The sequence below is a fragment of the Centruroides vittatus genome, unplaced genomic scaffold (assembly GCF_030686945.1).
Source record: "Centruroides vittatus isolate TY-2023 unplaced genomic scaffold, ASM3068694v2 contig_290, whole genome shotgun sequence".
Lineage (NCBI taxonomy): Eukaryota > Metazoa > Arthropoda > Arachnida > Scorpiones > Buthidae > Centruroides > Centruroides vittatus.
Window position 1 is genome coordinate 2,777,726 of NW_027121846.1, and position 18,164 is coordinate 2,795,889.

General features: G+C 25.9%; 1 protein-coding gene across 1 annotated transcript; it reads left to right on the forward strand.

The window, feature by feature from the left end:
* The first annotated feature begins 7,151 nt into the window (after positions 1–7,151).
* Positions 7,152–15,308, forward strand: LOC136972422 (multiple coagulation factor deficiency protein 2 homolog). Its single transcript, XM_067267023.1, has 5 exons — positions 7,152–7,183; positions 7,835–7,986; positions 8,050–8,136; positions 13,358–13,518; positions 15,140–15,308. Exons 2-5 carry the CDS (start codon positions 7,835–7,837, stop codon positions 15,226–15,228), a joined length of 489 nt encoding a protein of 162 aa, XP_067123124.1. The 5' UTR covers positions 7,152–7,183; the 3' UTR covers positions 15,229–15,308.
* The last annotated feature ends 2,856 nt before the right edge of the window (positions 15,309–18,164 follow it).

Below are 18,164 nucleotides of genomic sequence, written 5' to 3' on the forward strand. Positions count from 1 at the left end.
AAAGTATTCTCCAATTTAAAAAATAATATTAAAAAATTAATAATTTACCTAACGAAAATTTTCCCGGCTATTGACTATTTACGTCAAATATTGAATAAAAGTATCTCAAATTCGAAGTATTTCAATTTTACAGACTTCAAAGAACCATAATATCGTAGGAATTCATTTTAAAGTGAATGTATCTGTATAAAATTTCCCTAGAGATAGGGAATATTCCCTCCGCTCGCAGACTCGACGAATTTCAATTTTTTTTTTTTTCCTTTTTTTCTTTTTGGTTTTATAAACCGGTGCAAAGGGTACGAATAGAGGAAATGGTTAATGATTAATTTCCGTTTATTAAGTGTAATATCGGTCGGGAGTTTCAGTAACTTACGTCAATTTCACCGCAGAAAACACTGAATCATTTTTTAAAGAGATCGTTTATTTGTAAAAAGCAAGGATATTTAAGGTCTGAATGAAGTAGGCGGTCCTTCCGCCTACTTTAATGCCCATAAGACTTGTTTCTGGGCGTAATATAAGTGGGCGATATTCAGAATAAGATGTTGACATAATTGAAAGAGAAGGAATGCATATTTATCTATGGCAGGTATCTTCCACAGGAAATGAGAACGCACGTGTAAACAATACGTTCGTGATCTTGCCAAAAATTCGACTTTTTCCCTCGATTGTCCTTTGTTAATGAACAGATACCGATAAAGAATATTGCCTCTGTTTTTTTTTTTTTTTTTTTTAAATTTTGAGAAAAATATTAAATGAAGGCAATGCATTCTGGTTAATATTTTCAAAAATATGACGCACGAATAACGAAATTTATCGATACGTTAATGCTCAGCTGTTATTTCGAAGAGAAATAAAAATCAGAATAAGCTATAAATTAATTGCAAAAAAAAAAAAAGACATTTTTGAATAATGTCAATGTGGTATTTTCTTTACTAAAACAATCGTACAATGTCGCTTTTTAAAAAGTTGCCGACGAAAACCGGATATCGGCGTTACTCTAAGTAAATATTATTTTTATTTTTTTATGGAAAAGATTATTGCTAAGCAAAGAAAATAATTATATTTTAATGTTTCTTTTTTTTTCTTTCTTTCTGGAAATAATGAAGCATGACTAATTAAGCGCCATCTTGTGACTGAGAAACGAAACAGGATTGATGATTGCTGACGTGACTTGAAACAAGTTATGTTATTGTTTTGTTTTTAGAAATGTCACGTCGTAGCGTTACTTGGTGTTATGTAATGCGATATTTATTATTGATAGATGAGGATATCAGATGCTTTTAAATTTTTATTATTTTTTTATTTTTCTATTAGCTTGACGTTTTTAACAAATAAACGTTTCAAATGTCTAGATGTGGACTCACTTTTTCTAACCAAAAAAAAAAAAAAAAAACAAGTTTCAGTTAAACAATTTTTAAATTTTAATTTAAAGGAATTTAATCAATATAAATTGTTACTTATATTAAATATATATATATATATTTGACAAGTGAGCGCGCGGTTTGGGTTCGGGTTCGAGTTCGAATTCCCTCCTTCCTGAGAGTTTTTATAACTTTATCGCATTTCCTGTCACACGTATAATGAAGTTAACTTCCTTTCATATTTATGACGAGGAAGCGTAGTTGTGCGAACTTATTTCTATATTTGTTTACTACATTTCCCTTTAACAAATCACTTTTAATTTAATATTTTCACTTTTGAATATTACATCCAATGTTCATTTTCCGCTGGAAAAAAACAATATTATTCAAAAAATATATATTATCATGAAAAACCCGTACTCAAGACTCATTCAAATGCAAATTTATATCCGAAATGTTCGTTAATTTGAAATCTAAATGCGTTTTCATGCAAAAAAGTATCTAAAATTTGATAAATAGATGAAAGATAAATAATCATAATAGTTCCATCAGAAATTATACACAAAGTAAAAAAAAAAAAGAATACGATTTCGAAAGCTAAACTATACCAGAAATGAACTTTTATAAAATAAATGTCATTCAATAATTACATTTAAAAGAAGTGATGTGGGTATCAATGACGCCATTATTGAATTGTATTGTTGATGGGTAGACTAGGCCTAAGTCCGTCGAACGTGCTAAGCCAGTAGGAAAATCAGGAAGAAGATAGGAATTTGATAGAATATCTTTGGAACACTACGTCATATAATGAAGAAGAGAAGGCATTTAGAAATGAAAAAAGATAGGCCAATCTCAAACTATACGACAATAGTTCTATACATTATAAAACACGGCTTTGTTTTATATTGCATGAATGCTATTTATTTTTAAATATAAAAAGTAGCAACGCGTAAAAAGAAAAAAAAATACAAAATGAACATGAAAAAAGTCGATAAGAGCGACAAGAAAATAGAAAAGAAACGAAGTACTAACAATAAATAACAAATTATAATACATAAAGTTTTGAAGAGGCTAAATAAGACAATACTTGTGATAAAGAAAACAAAAACTAACGATAAAACAAAACTCAAAACTAGTTAAATAACAAAAAAGTTGGAATAAAACTAGATAAAATGACGATCTAAGACATTGTTGAAAACACTGGGAGAAGTATGCAGGAGGGGAAAAAAAAATGAGAAAGATTGTCAAGAGAGAAGAAAGATGAAACAGCTAACGATGGTTATTTATAGAAAATATATAAACAAATTGAAGGATAGAAGCGATTTTGACTTTAAAATATTGGAGCATAAGCCAACAGAATCCTATACAATATCAAAAAAGTTTACAAAATTGATATACTTTAAATTGATGTTGTGCCTTTTAGGCTTTTTTCCCCTTGCAAAAAAAGAAAAAATAATAATAGAAAAGAAAGGAAAAAAATTCCTTTACAAAAAGCACATCACAGACTTCATAAGATGTGTAATTTAATTTTTAAAGAAGTTTGTTTTAACATATATGCATCATTAATAAAAAGACAAGTAAAAGTTGAACGTAAATAATGTATAGTTTTATAAATGCTCAGTTTTGTATGTATTAAAAATGTATTAAATTTGTGCGTTAATTGTATATTAATTATTATTGAAGCGGTACTTTTAAATTTAAATTTGTTTTATTCTTTAAAAATGTCGGTAAAATTTTTTTTTAATATACAAAACCTAACAGTTTTCGCATTAAATAAGAAAACTAAAAAGGTGTAGCATCTTTTGGAAATTTGAAAAATGATATTTAAAACATACTCTTATGAATATTTCTATACAGGTAAAATCTATTCTCTTAGTAGATAATAATGAATAGCGTAGGATATCGGTATTCTATTTACTATTTAAATGTTTTAGTCATATTTATTATCCATAAAATATAAAAAAAAGCTAAAAATTAGATCGAAAATAATTCAGGTATCTTCGAATAATCTAATTTATTCCAAACCTTCTTTAGTGATAAAAAACTGACTGGCGCTTTCTATGAAAACATATATCCAATGAAATTAGAAACAATTTCTACGTATCTCTTTTGATTTCCTTTCATCATGAAAAGAGAGCGGGGAAATGTCCTCATTGAAAATTGCTTTCCTCTGGTTTCCCTCAACTTTGACAAGACATATTAGTTATTTATTAGGAACTTCCCTTTAGTATTTGCTCTTCCCTCTTTCCCCTGGAAATATTTTATTCTGGAGCTAGAAATGCGAAGAATCCAATACTGTATATTCAAATTTATGCGCATATTGTTGGGTTTTCTAAGAATATTTCTGACATTATTAAGAATGCATATAGAAAGAATCCTTAGAGACGATGAAAGGAAATGTCGACCGACAAATCCTTTTGTTTGAATATTTTTATAGAAAGTCTAAGGTTGTCTTTATTATTATTATCACTACTATTATTATTTCTTTCTTTTCGTTTCGAGATAAACTCTGAAGAAGTACAAAATGCTCGACTTCATAACTGGGTGGCCTGTGGAATGAATAATACACCTACTCTTAATTCCAGACATGATAAACTCTGGAATTTTGAATTTAAATAGAATATATTTATTTATATTAATCTATTTTAATTCATATGTTTAAATCGTACTGTTTCCATTAAATATTAAACACAATTCATTCATTTGGTCTTAGGTGTCTTAGCATCACACGGGTTAAAATATCAGGATGGATTCTTTATTTCACACTAAATACGATAAGAGTAAAAATAAAAGATAAAACTTTCTATTTTTCCTTAAAATTTATTTTACTTTACGAGATTAAACGAACTGAATTTGCTAAAAATGTAGATGAGAGAATGGAGTAAGTATTAGAACGATTCAAAACTAACAAATGAGATCTGGATGAAATGCATTTATTGCAGAGATTCATATCCCATCAATTACTAAACCAAGGCCATGGATAATCATAGAAAGAAAACAACAAACACCGTATAAAATTTTCTATTCCCTCGATGCCGAATTTTATCCTACCCTTACAAATTAGATAACATTAATATACCATAGATTTTCCGCCGGGAATTTATTTTCTTATTCTCAATAAATAAATCCAAAAAAACGCAATTAATAAGATCTGAAAATATTTAAAATAAAGAATTTACTTAGGTCTTAGATCTGTTTAAAATCTGTACTATTATAGAATATCTACACGGCTTTTCATTATATAGAATGTTAGTGTTTTAAAATGCAAAAGTTAACGGTAATTTGACCTAATTTTACTTTAAAACTAGCGGAATTTAAATAAAGATTTTCAAGTAGAAATATTTTCAAAAATCAGTATTTTTAAAACTTAAATTTTGATCTTATAATTCAATCTCTTATATGTATTATGATAATTTCTAGTTACAATATTTATAAATTCGAAAGTCATCGTTTCTCGTATTAAAGAAATTGTATGTTAATATTTTGAAATAAAAATCTCAAATATTTATTTTAATTTTATACTTTTTAATTACGGTTATAAAAAGATTTGTAATGCTTATTTTACTATTTTCCTTTGATGATTGTGTCTGCTGAGAATACAGATTCATAACTCGTTTATTAACTTCGATTGTTTATTGGAATGGTTAAATTACTGCAATGAAGATTACAAAAGGAAATGAAGCGCAAGGGAAATGTTGCAATCGGATTATAGTGTACAGATCACTAGCTTGAATAATTTGCAAAATTCAAATAATTATAAAATACATACTGATTACAACCCGAAACGTTGCAACCAATACAATAATAATAGTTTATTCGGCTTATTATATCTTATACATAATGTACATCTTTTTTAAAAAAAATAGCTTATTTTTGTGTATTATAATAAGAAGCACATATGCAATAAAGCTATTATAATTTATTTCATACGGTCGTAGCAGTAGTCTAATTTTATCGTATGTCACATGCTAAATTGTACGATTGAATATGGCTTTTAGGCAAATATCCGAATACTTTAAGTTATATAAGAAGGGATAAATATTAAATAAATTAATAAAGGAAAAAAGAAAACAATTACTTAATAATAAGAAGTGAAACTTCGAACCGAGTTATACAAGTGTTTATTTTAGGTACTTTTATCTTAACTACAACAGATTTATCAATAATTGTTCTCATTCTTACCTAGTACAGATTTTTATTTAAGAAAACAAGCATTCGAACACATTAGGATCTAGTCTGTTCCTTTTCTCGTCGCAAATTAAACCACGGGTACTGAAAAGCCGCTGTCTGTACGGATAGTGAGATATTAGAGGTATTCGTAGTATTGTAATTTGTTTTTTATTAGTGTTATATTCGAGATTACAAATCTCAAATACTTTCTAGTATTCGCGGATAGTATTCACTCATTAACAGCCTGTATTGTACATAAATAAACTCTATTTTCTAACTTTAAAAACTATTCCAGAAAATTTAAAACAAATACAAAATAACCGACTTAAATTATTTTAAGATTTGCACTTTATTGTAAATTTTTAATAAATTTGATTAATTTTTAAGATAATATTTAAATTTTTATACATATTAATAAATACGCTGTATAAAAATGTAGAAGAATAAAGTTTGTTGTTGAATTTAGAATTATTTCTAAGTAATTAAGTTTAAAAGATTTTTTCCGATTGATTTTACTTAACTAATTGGAGAAGTTAAAAATTAAAAAAAAAAAAAAAAAAATTCGAAGAAACTAAGACCCAGTTTCATGATTTATTTAAAGTAAAATCCTAAATACTGTACACAGAAATGAATTATTCTGTTAGCATTAAAAATATTCCTAATAAATAAATATAAAAGCTACGTCTTTGTGAATTTTAAGAAAATATTAAATTTTTGAAGGTATCTTTACAAAAAGAAAGAAATCAATTTTGCCTTTTTTCGGTGATTCCGATTGGATAATTACTCTCATTCACTGTAGCGAAAGAATGATGGATTTTCGGATAATGGGATTTTGAAAAAAAAAAAAAAAAATCAAAAGTTGAATGAATAGTAAAACAAAGGATGAATTTGATAAGTATACCGAATTTTGATTAAAAACGTTATTAAATGCTTCATCGACTAAAAAATAAATAATCCGTAACCTATCAGAAATTGTAATAGAAAAAAGAGCGATGAGAAAAATGGACAAAGTAAATTAAAACTGCTAGTTTTGATTTAAGTATTACTCAGTTCTATCAGGGGATTTTAAGTTATTAAAACAAGAATTGCAGATAACAGAAAGAGGACAAAGTGAAAGAAACAAAGAGAAAATTATTGAAATATGCCTAGCAATCAAGTACTATATTATAAATAGATTCGGAGGGAAGAAATGAGATTGTTATGAAAAAAAAATCTTATTTTTTTTTTAGAAACAAAAAAGAATAATTAAAATAAATATCATAAATATTTAAAATATGAATATAAATACCGTATTAACTAACATTTAGTAAAATATCCGATTTATTATATTAACTTAAGATAAACATAATTAATAAATTATTTAACTTAATTACGATATTATTTTTTTATATTAACGAATTTATTTTAAAATAATAAACTAGGGTTTTAGGTTTAAAAAGAAAATAATTTAGAAAAACCATCGTACATTTTAGATTAATCGACTTTCGGCACTTATAATTTTATTTTGTTACTTTGACTCAATAAATTCGAAGAATATCTATTTAATTTAGATAATTTTGAGAATTTCCAGATGCCGATGATAAGAAAAGGATAAAGTGCTACAAAATATCCTTATTTCGGCAAAGAATTAGGTCTAAAACACGGGAAAGAAGGTAAAGCTATTTAATATTTCCAATTAAATCGCTAAACTGTTACTTTTTTAGTCTAAAACAATCATAAAAACATTTCAGATATAAAAGATAATTGTTTAAAGAAGCTTTATATATAAATAATTCAGTTTAAATTGAAGAGAATACTTAGAACTTTAGAAAATATTTACTTTAAATAACAATACAACTTAACTTTAGGGTTAATGTAACCCTTGATGCCAAGATGGCGGCTCGTCTCTGATTCCGGCAAGGAAACAGTGGGACGCACGTTCTAACCTAACCTAACCTATTCTAATAATTTGGTTGCTAATAATTATGGTAATTTATTAGAATAGGTTAGGTTAGGTTAGAACGTGCGTCCCACTGTTTCCTTGCCGGAATCAGAGACGAGCCGCCATTTTGGCACCAAGGGTTACATTAACCAAATTTAGTAAGACTTTAAATATATTTTTTAATGTAAATTAATAATAATTTAAAGCGATCGCGAATATAAACAAATGTTATTTCGTCTCACCTGTGTAACCGGAGTTCGTGTATATAAACGGTTACTATAAATTTAACAATTACTAATTACTCAAAAGTTAATTATTGTTTTGAGTAATTAGTATTTTGTCCGTACAAGTCCTTACCTAATTTATTTATAAATTGAAATAGATGATACTGTTGAATATATTTATCGTACTATCGTGTACATCGATGGTGCAACTCGATAGAAGATACCAGCACGATGATCATTATCATCCTTATATACCTAGAGATTCTCCGACTAATTTCCTAAAAAACGAAGAAATTTTAAGAGATAGAAAGTATGTAATTTCATTTTTAGACATATTAACAATATATAAAACGTATATTTGATTCGTTTTTAGCCATATTAAAGAAGACTTGAAAAATGAATATGATTTTGACGTGGCAGATGATATTTCAGATTTCGAAATGGAATTTTATTATTTTCAGTAAGTTTTTTTCTATCTAATTATAACATTTTAATATAATAAAAACCTACGATTTTCAAGAAACTCGTTAAGGAATAACTACTATACGGTATTGTATTAATAAGAATTTATTAATACAATAATGTGACGTATCATGTGACGTATTCTCCTACCAAAAAAAAATCTTGCCAGTTTCATAATCGATCTTCAATTTTTTTTTCTTTTTTCAATTTAAAAAAATAAATAAAATAATCGAAAGAAAATAAAATTTGTTGTAAAAGAATGCATTTCCGTCTATCGAACATTACCCGGGATCATTCTTATCCACGCTTCATATCGTAATTACTGAAAGACGATTACCAGTTTTTTGGTTCCTTGCCATTTCCGCCTTCAAGAAAGCCCGAGCTCATTTGCATATGACTAGTCCGGTCGCTATGGAAACGACCAACGTCAGAACGGAAATTGAGTGGATGAGAATCCGAACGTGTTCCGAATTGAAACACCTTTCTTCCTTTTACTTCTTTGTCCTCTCGGTTCTTTGTAATCGGAATTGTTTAACAGACAAATTGGTATTTTTTCCCTCTTGATAATTCAAGAAGGGTTTTTTAAATAAATACTGATTTTTAAGCCGAGTTCGGTATTTGTTTACTAAATGAAATTATGAAAACAAGACCTAAGGAAATTTTCCTAAATGTCGTAATCATAAAACGGCCATATTCTCGACAATAATTAATGATATCGATATTTATATATTAATATATGTATATTATATCTAGAGGGAAAGAAATCTTAAATTAAAAGAAATATATATATATATAATATTAACTTTAATAAATGTATTTAAATTAGGCCTATTTTTTTTGAATGTTTACATTTATATAATTTTGTATTAAAATAATTTAATAGTTACTTATTTAGAAAAATATTGATAATTTTTCCATTATATTTAAAATAAAAACAGGAAATTTCTATCATTTTTTTTAAGAGAATTTATTTTATTTTAAAATTTTTACAAAATCGATTTTAATTGTTATGAATTTTGATACTAGATGGCGTTACATTCTTCATTACATCTTTTTGGGAACATTTAAAAATTTATTTTATTTAAAATTTCAACGGTTAATTATTAACTTTATTAATTTCTCTCTATCATATCTACGAATAAACTCGTGCTGAATTTTTTTTAATGATAAATTACATATACAAGGTTTATGTAAATTATATTTAGAGAATTTTAATACAGACAAAGATATATTTAAAAAATAAAAATTTATATAGTTTGTAATTCGAAGTTGATACATTTTTCAACATTTTTGCTACATGATGTTTATATACTTATAAATAAATTCATTAATAGATTAATTGAAAAAAAAAATCAAATCGGTTACGAAGTGTTTAAAAAGTTTTTCAATACTTTTATAACGTTGGAAACGTTTCAAGTATCACTTAACTTTTAATCATAAAAAGCAATTTTTAAAGTTTATTTTTATTTAACATATTTAATGCACTGTACAGTACTTAAGAATATCTTCTTTTCGTAAATATTTACAATTTATGAAAAATAAAAATAAAAAATATTGTAAAGTTTTCAAAGCTAGAAATGAGATTATTGTCAAGAGATCGTGTTCTACATAATTAGTTTGGAATAGGCCTTTATATTAAATTTTGCATAGAAAATAATAAAAAACATTTTAAATAATTTCCTTTTACGTAGAACATAAACAAAATTTAAATTTTATCTGCTAAAATTCTAAAATATGTATTATAATTTAGGAACAGACTAGACCAGGGCTCAAAAAGGCCAGTCTTTTTGAGCCCGTTTGTCATAAAGATGCCAAAGTTTTAAACTTCGAATAACGATATTTAAATAAATTTAACGAAAATGCTTTAATTAGAATAAATGTTAGAAAGCTGATTGAAAAAGACAGATGATAAATCAAAATAATACGATACGTTACGTGCCAAATGATTTCTCCTTAAGTGCTACTTCGGACACGCGTGCCATAGGTTCGCCACCCCTGGACTAGACCATTAATCATTCGAACTATCCATTAATATATATGATATATCAATATAATAAATTGTGCAAGAAATAAGAACATGATTACAAGCAAGCTTGATTAAAATATATATATATATATATATATATTTAAACTACACGCTACGCAAAATACAGTACGTTGTAGAATAATATGTAAATAGCACAAGAATAATTGTTTTTATAGATTTTTAAATACCGATTTAATTAATTTTGTTAAATAGATTTATTAATAGATAGGCCTAATGTCGCCAGAAGGTCAGGATTTTAAAAAAGAAAGTTACTGTAAATAGAAATAATTTCTTGACAGACTGTATATTATATTTCTCACAACTTTTTTTATGTTTGTAGAATATATAATCACATATTTTTTTTTTATATGAAAGTATTAATTACTTTGAAAAATGTGTAGAGAAGATGCCACAATAGAATGCATCAGAGTATTTTATTATTGCTTTCCATATCTGGCCGTTCTCCGATTAGGATAAAATGGAGCATACAATTAAGCGTAGGAAAAATTAACGAATTCAACTATATTTATGCATGAAAAAAAGAAATTTTTAAATGCCGTTTAATAGATACGTTGTTCATAGTGTCGGTATAAACTAAATATAAAAAGCGAAAGTGTAGGTCTTATTTCCCGATCCTAACGTTTCAAATGTTATAAAGAAGATATTGAATGGACAGTTATTTGATTTGATCCAATAATTGTAGGTAATTCATGGTCATTTCATTGAGATATTAAGGACTAGGTTAATCTTACATGATCCATCTAATAATTTATTGAACAATTTAATATTTTATTCGTCTATCTTAAAATCCGATATATGCTTAAATTTAATTGCAATTTTTTTAAATTTACGTTATTTTATAAACTATAGGCCTGATTATTTTCAAAATTTATTAAAGTATTAAAAATAATTCTTTTCTATTTTCAATATTAGCGAAACATTTAATAGCATAAATTTAATGTCAATTATATAAGCTTACTTTTGATTGCAATTTCCAGTTCTTGGTGCCTAGTTATCATTTCAATTCGGAATATGTTTGACTGCGTTGTCTTTATGGAGAGAGTTATATTTAATAGCATTTGGAAGCTATAACAAAAAAACAATTAAAATAGTTTTAATAAACCATACTTGGAGAAACATTTTGAAAATAAATAAACAAATAAAGCTTGAATATCTAATACAGTAGTTTGAATTTTTAGCAGATCCTTTCAGTAAATAACATCTGTCGTCTTTGCATTGATAAATATGCTTTAAATTTTAAATTATATTCGATTATCGGCATTATAATCTACAAACTATTATTGTTTTTTATTAGATATTATATCTGAAAATAACGTAAACTATTTCTTTAATAATTTACTATAAAATTTTCCGGATTTAGTCGAAATTTTTCATTCTTTTCATCCGTTAATCTTAGAAATTTATCATTATTTTCACTTCATAAATTATAACTAGTTTCATATTTTTTTTTTTTTAATACAAAATTGGGAATCAGTTGTATACCTTAGTTATTAAACTTTGAAATACTCTTTAGGCCTATAGATTTTAAGATACTTATTTACAAAGAAATAAATGAACATTCCTTTCTGATGAAATCGCTTATTGTTTTATGTTCTGAATGGCATTTTTTTGAATCATCGTACGAAAGAAAAAGGATCAATTTTAGCTTCGAAATAGCCAATAGCCTTGTTCGTAATCAGTTTATGTAGGCCTATGAAATTCTGCATTTAAGCTTTGTAATAGATTTTAAATAGGCCTATATAAATTAAATTTAAAACTTTTTTACCGTAAATATATTTAAAATATATGCTTATTTCAAATATATAGGGCCTATATACTCTTGTCGGATTGATAAATTTATAATTTTATATTATCGTGTATTTCTATTTATTTTTTAATTATCATATTATTATAAATCTACTTTTACGAAAAAAAAGGAATAAGAAAAAACTGTTTTAATTCTTTGGTTTTGTTATTCTCTTTTTATAGCAAGAAATTAAATAAGCGTAAGCGATCCATAACTTCATTATCTATGACATTATCTCGTGTATTTTTTTCAAAAATTTTCCGATTATTAAAAATATATATATATATATATATATAATGGAAAGTAGAAATTCCATTTAATAAATACCGATTAAAATAATTTAATATCAAAATTAAATTAAAATAAAAATATTAATAACATTTTTATATATTTTAAATTTTCTTATCGTAAGAATTTATTTTGTTGTTTATAAACTAAAACCTGATTAATTAAACGTTTAAGAAACGAAGGTAAAAAAATTTCCGAAGACCAAAAAAAGCTCCATTTTTTAAAGTCTCTATTAATTATTTAAGTCAAATATTTTAATAAATTTTGCAGAATTGCGACGAAGATTTTTATTCGTCGTCGCAGATTAAATATAAGTTCAATTTAATATAATGCATTTGAAGAATTTTGGGGTTGTTTTAATATGTAAATTATAGACAGCGTCATTTTAAAAGGAAATAAAATCAAAATTTATTTGTATTTCACCAATTGAAAAATATTTTTTTAAGTTTTTCCTTTTAAATCCACGAGATCGATTTAAAATAATAAATTTTTATGTAGGGGCTACATTAAACTAATGATAGTCTGTAGGCTTATAGGCTACTATTTATCATTTTACAGGACCTCTTCGCCAATTTAAGATTTCTTCGCGATAAATAAACATTTTTCATAAGCTTGTTTATCTACATAAGTGATAGTTTCCTATTTTGAAATCAGCTTCTTTGTTTAAAACAAGGGGAAATATATATATATATATTACAGAGCTTTATTATAAAGCTAATATATTAATTTATAGAATATAGCTTCAGTATTTAATATAAAATACGTGTTTAAAATTTAATCTGCGGCTTTAAAAACACTTCCCTTACGCTATTCGAAGAATTCTTAAAACGTTTTAATTCGATTAATAAATACTTAAACACTAACGTTACGCCGTCTCATTATTAATCTATTAATATTTTGTTACATAAATATGTCTTTGTCGTTACTATTTATAAAATATGTGAATAATAATTATAACTGTATAATAAAATATTTAATTCAAAATATTTACAGGTGACTTTTTTAAACTTATATATAGCTTATCTTTGGTTTTATTATTGGAAATAAAATTACATAATTTAGTAATATACATATTTATTTATTTATTTATTTATGTAGGTTGCATGATCTAGACAAAGATGGGAAATTAGATGGACTCGAATTGCTAATGGCACTCACTCATGTAACGGAAGAACGTATTTCAGAAAATGAAAGATATAATGAAGCCGATCGGCTGGAAAAACAAAGAAAACAGAATGAAATATATGAACTTGATGCCGGTAAGGTATATATTTCCGTAGATATAAACAACAAATCCATTGGCTAAGCTATTTAAACATGTTACACGAGTAAACTCGAGTATATGACAAACATATTTTAATAAAGTACATTGCTTACATCATATTTAGAATTACGGAAATTTAAAATATATTCACAATTGTTATTCTCGAGTTGTAGGCCCGATAAACACGACATAATTCTATAACAACTAATCATGCTGAAACATTTTAACGTTCGTTAATCTAGAATAATAAAAAGATTTTTATCGATACGAATGAAGTTAATATGCAGGCCTATGCGTAATTAATTCTATTTTCATTTAAAATATGATATGTATTTATTTTTAAGTTGTACTTACTGATTTATCTTCATTTGTTTGAACTTCATTTTCGAAATTTAGAGCCATTCAAATAAATAATAAAATATAAATCTTCATTTAAATATTATAGAAGTAATACTATTTAAAATATTCGTACAACATGTAAACTCAATTCATTTAATATAAATTAAATTTAACAATTAAGATGTCGCAAAGTTTTATATTATTAAAAAATCTAAAACTCTGCAATGTTCTTCCTAGGAAAGAAAAGAATAGAAGCGTAATTTTATCTTTAATTTTGAATATTTAATACTAGCTTACGACTTTTCCCCTAAGCTCGAATTTATAATAATTGCTAGTTATAATAGTTATAGTAAATTGTAATATAATTAAAACTCTAGGATTATATGAAAGCAATATTTATTAATAACATTCGTTTCGTATTGTATTTCTTTAACGTCCAAATAGTAAGTATTGTATCTTAAGTATCAATTATTTGTTAAAGAAAAAATAAATTCATAACAAGAATGAAGACGTCGAAAACATTTCAGTGGGTCTATCCTAAAGAAAAACTAGATTTATAAAAAAAGCCCGTGGATAGAATTTTCGGTTTGCAGCAGACCTCTAGAATTTTAAAAGATTTTAAAGATAAACAGAATTTTTGTAGGTCAAAACTATAAAAAAGTAAGTAAAAGGAAAAGAGAGAGAGAGAAAGGTTGGCATCACTTTTGAATAATATAAATAACCCAGCGTAAAAACTCGACTTGACAATTAGGTTATCCGAATCAAATTCTCAATTCATGTTAACGATAATCTGTTTATAAAATTTCATGCAAATTACTCTGAATATTTTTCATAAAGAGATAACACCATTACGAATCAGCTGATGCACTTAATAAGAATATCTCGTTATTCAAATATGACGATTAAAAACAATCCATGTGACCCATTATACACGTTTATCTTCACGGCTTACTAAGCGCTATATTAAACACACTATGGGCTTTAGAGTTTTGTTACCGAAGTAGTTACAAGCTGCCTCTCGCCACACAAAGTAACCCCGACACGTGTTTTGTGGGATCGGATTGCCAATAATTCTACACAACACGTGATAAGTGTTGTAAAAATTTGTACTTAAACAAGACCTCACTAGAGATATCCTAATTGAGTAGGAAAAGTAGGCTAAAATTACTGCTGATACTATCTAATCGCGGCCGTCATCTAACCGCGGTTGGTGAATATTACAACAGATGTTTTACAACCCATAAAAATTTATGATTTTATTTTTTTATTTTTTAAAGCAATCATCGACCTTCTTTTCTCAGAAGACGACTTAAACAACGATGGATACTTGACTTACCACGAATTCGCACTTAGTCATCGAAAGTAACTATTTAAATAAAATTAAAAAAAAAGAATTATAATAAAACTACTTGTAAGTTTTACAATTAATTCGATTAAAAATATAAATTTTCAAATTTATAAATTGTTTTTATTTTGTAAACTTTAATTAAGTATGATTTTGTTAAAGAAATATACAAAATTTCATTAAAATTTTTGAGTGGGAATATAAAACGAAGAATAAAAGTAAAATTCAAATTTTCATATATGCATAGAAATTTAAATCAATCCTGATAGACAAGTAACTCATGATCTGGTCAAAGCTCCTCCCATTCAGTCAATCACCATGTAGTACAGGGGGAGTGGATCTCAAAGTTGCATCGTTTCAATTATCACTCCATTGCTGCACAAAATTGCACTACGACTTAATTGGGTGCGAACAACTGGCGCGATGCCTTAGGGGGTCTACCTAAAGCACGGGTCCACCTGCGTCCCTTTGCTACCTCTAGGGGGGTTACTAGCTATTCAATTTACTAGCCTTGTTCCCAGCGGCTTCGTTGATTATAGGGGCGGGCAGTCTCCCTTCTATCCATCTGGGGTCCTACATCAGTTACACATGCGCAGTACGCACTCGTTAGATAGCAAAGGTGCCGTCCCCCATTAGGGAGATGATGTAGTTTTGGAAACCTGAGTGTCTATCTCGCCATCTGCACAGCTTTGCTTTTTTTTTTCTTTTTTTTAATACTTTTACTCCATTCTTTTGTTAGGTGAAATTGCTCGAATAATAAATAATAATATCCTAATTTTTTAAGATATAAACATAAAGATCAATTAGCTGTATTGTTCTATTGTGTTGTTAATAAATACGATTAGACGCGTTTTAAATGTTTTCTTTTCTTTTCTTTTCTTTTTTTTTTTTTTCCTGGAGAATTAATCATTTTTGAAGTAGTATCTCAGCAATTTTATTTAAACGATCGGTAAATAATTCATTTACTGATTAATAGGATGTAAATGGAATTTGAAATTCGTCGTGTCAATTTGCTGTCATTAACTGAGACGTATTTCTCTTTTATATACATTTTGATGGAATTTGTTAGATATTTTACATTATGTTGATTAATAAACACTCGTTAATTCCCAAAAATTTTGTTTTTACGCCGAAGGCAGAATATTAATTTATTCAGAACTGATTTTTGACATACTTAAATTGTATTTGGAAAAGAAATATTTCGTATTTTCAATCGTTTGAAATGTATAATTAAATTAAATCAAAAGCACGAAAAGAAAACTTTCAGACTCTTTATAAAACAACATCGCATGAAAAAGAAACTATTATTTAAGTATCTTTTGTTTATTTAACATTCTTTTTTAATTTTAAAATAGTAGGTAGGCCTTGATAAAATTTTTAAAAATTTCTTATCCCGAAATAATAACTAAATCCTTTGATTATTTAGCTCAAAATTTAAACGCCTAAAAACATTTTGTATATAATTATTAAGTTATTTAGTTCTAATTTACATTTTCAAATTTTTATTCGGTTTCATGTTTTTGTTGTTTCAAAACTAAAAAAAAAAATTTGCAATAAAGAAATGTTCATTTACTTATAAATCAAGAAATTTCATTGAAAACAAGATCTTTTCTTTAAATTTATATAAAAGATTAACCATTTGATATGTGTTATATATATTTATATATATTCTAGTTCTAATCATAGTTTCTATAATAAAATAATTAATGATTTAAACGAAGAGATATATGGAGTAAGGTTACGATAGCGCTGAAGCAAAGTCGTAATGTGGAATATGATATTAAAAGTCTTTTAAATCTGTGAATTTTCTTTGGTAATTTAGTTTAATTTCGATAATAGAATATTACACGCTTTTTCTTAAATCCGGCATAAAATTATACGTGACTATATTTAGTTTCTAGGACATTTTTATGAAGCAAATTTTTATATAAAACTTATAAGCTATAAGATTTGAAATGCTCTGTATAAGGTTTAGAATACAAAAAGTAGAATGAATCTACTCTATATTCTACTTCACAAGTTACATTTTTCAAATAAATGAATAAATTATGATGTTTACGTTCCGATTTACGAGATAGAAAATGCTTAGTTTTATATATAAAATTTTATTATATTTAATTAGAACTTACATGAAATTTAATAGATTTATATTAAGTTCTAAAGTTCATACAATAGCTATTTTAAATCTTGTTTCAGGGTAAATTTACACAGATTATGATATTTTAATGTCGATAAATGTTTTTGAATCTTCAACTGGATTCATTAACTTTTCGTTTAACTTAAAAATTGTATACTAATAACCAAGTATGATTTAATACGTAACTCTTTTTCCTATTGTTACTTTGTAACCTAACTTAACATACCGAAAAGAATACTTTAAGATACAAAAATATTTTTCAGTATTAAAGCTCGTGATTTTTTATAAATTTACCTGTATTTGAATGGTATATTTTTAATATTAAATAAATCGTATATCAAACAAACATAATCCAATAAAATTTGTTAAAATATATCATAAAAATAAACGAATCTTCAAATATATCAAATAAAATTATTTAGGTTAAAGTTTATCTTATAGTATTAACTCATAAACTTCATTAGAATCTTTGACTCGTGTATTTAAGTGTAAATTATAAACTCAATTTTCCTCTTTTGTCAAACTGTAAGCAGATTTCACAAGACTTAAGCTTGTCGAGGACAGTTTTACGGGTACTTTACTGTACTGTACATAACTCATAAACAACTATATGCAAATAATAATAATAAAATAGTTTATTAAACAATTTATTGAATTAAACATCCAAATAAGATTAAATTAAGTGAATTTTTCGGTATTTGAAATCATGATTATAGCACGATTATGTATAAAGAAATTAAAATTATTTAATTGTAAAATAACTCTTGGTTTATGAAATTAAACATTTATTTGTTAAATTTTATGTAAATTCCGCTATAAA

Coding starts and splice junctions, on each gene's coding strand:
- LOC136972422 (XM_067267023.1), top strand. CDS start 7,835: ATGATACTGTTGAATATATTTATCGTACTATCGTGTACATCGATGGTG. Junction 7,987..8,049: donor GAAATTTTAAGAGATAGAAA/GTATGTAATTTC, acceptor ATTCGTTTTTAG/CCATATTAAAGAAGACTTGA. Junction 8,137..13,357: donor ATGGAATTTTATTATTTTCA/GTAAGTTTTTTT, acceptor TTATTTATGTAG/GTTGCATGATCTAGACAAAG.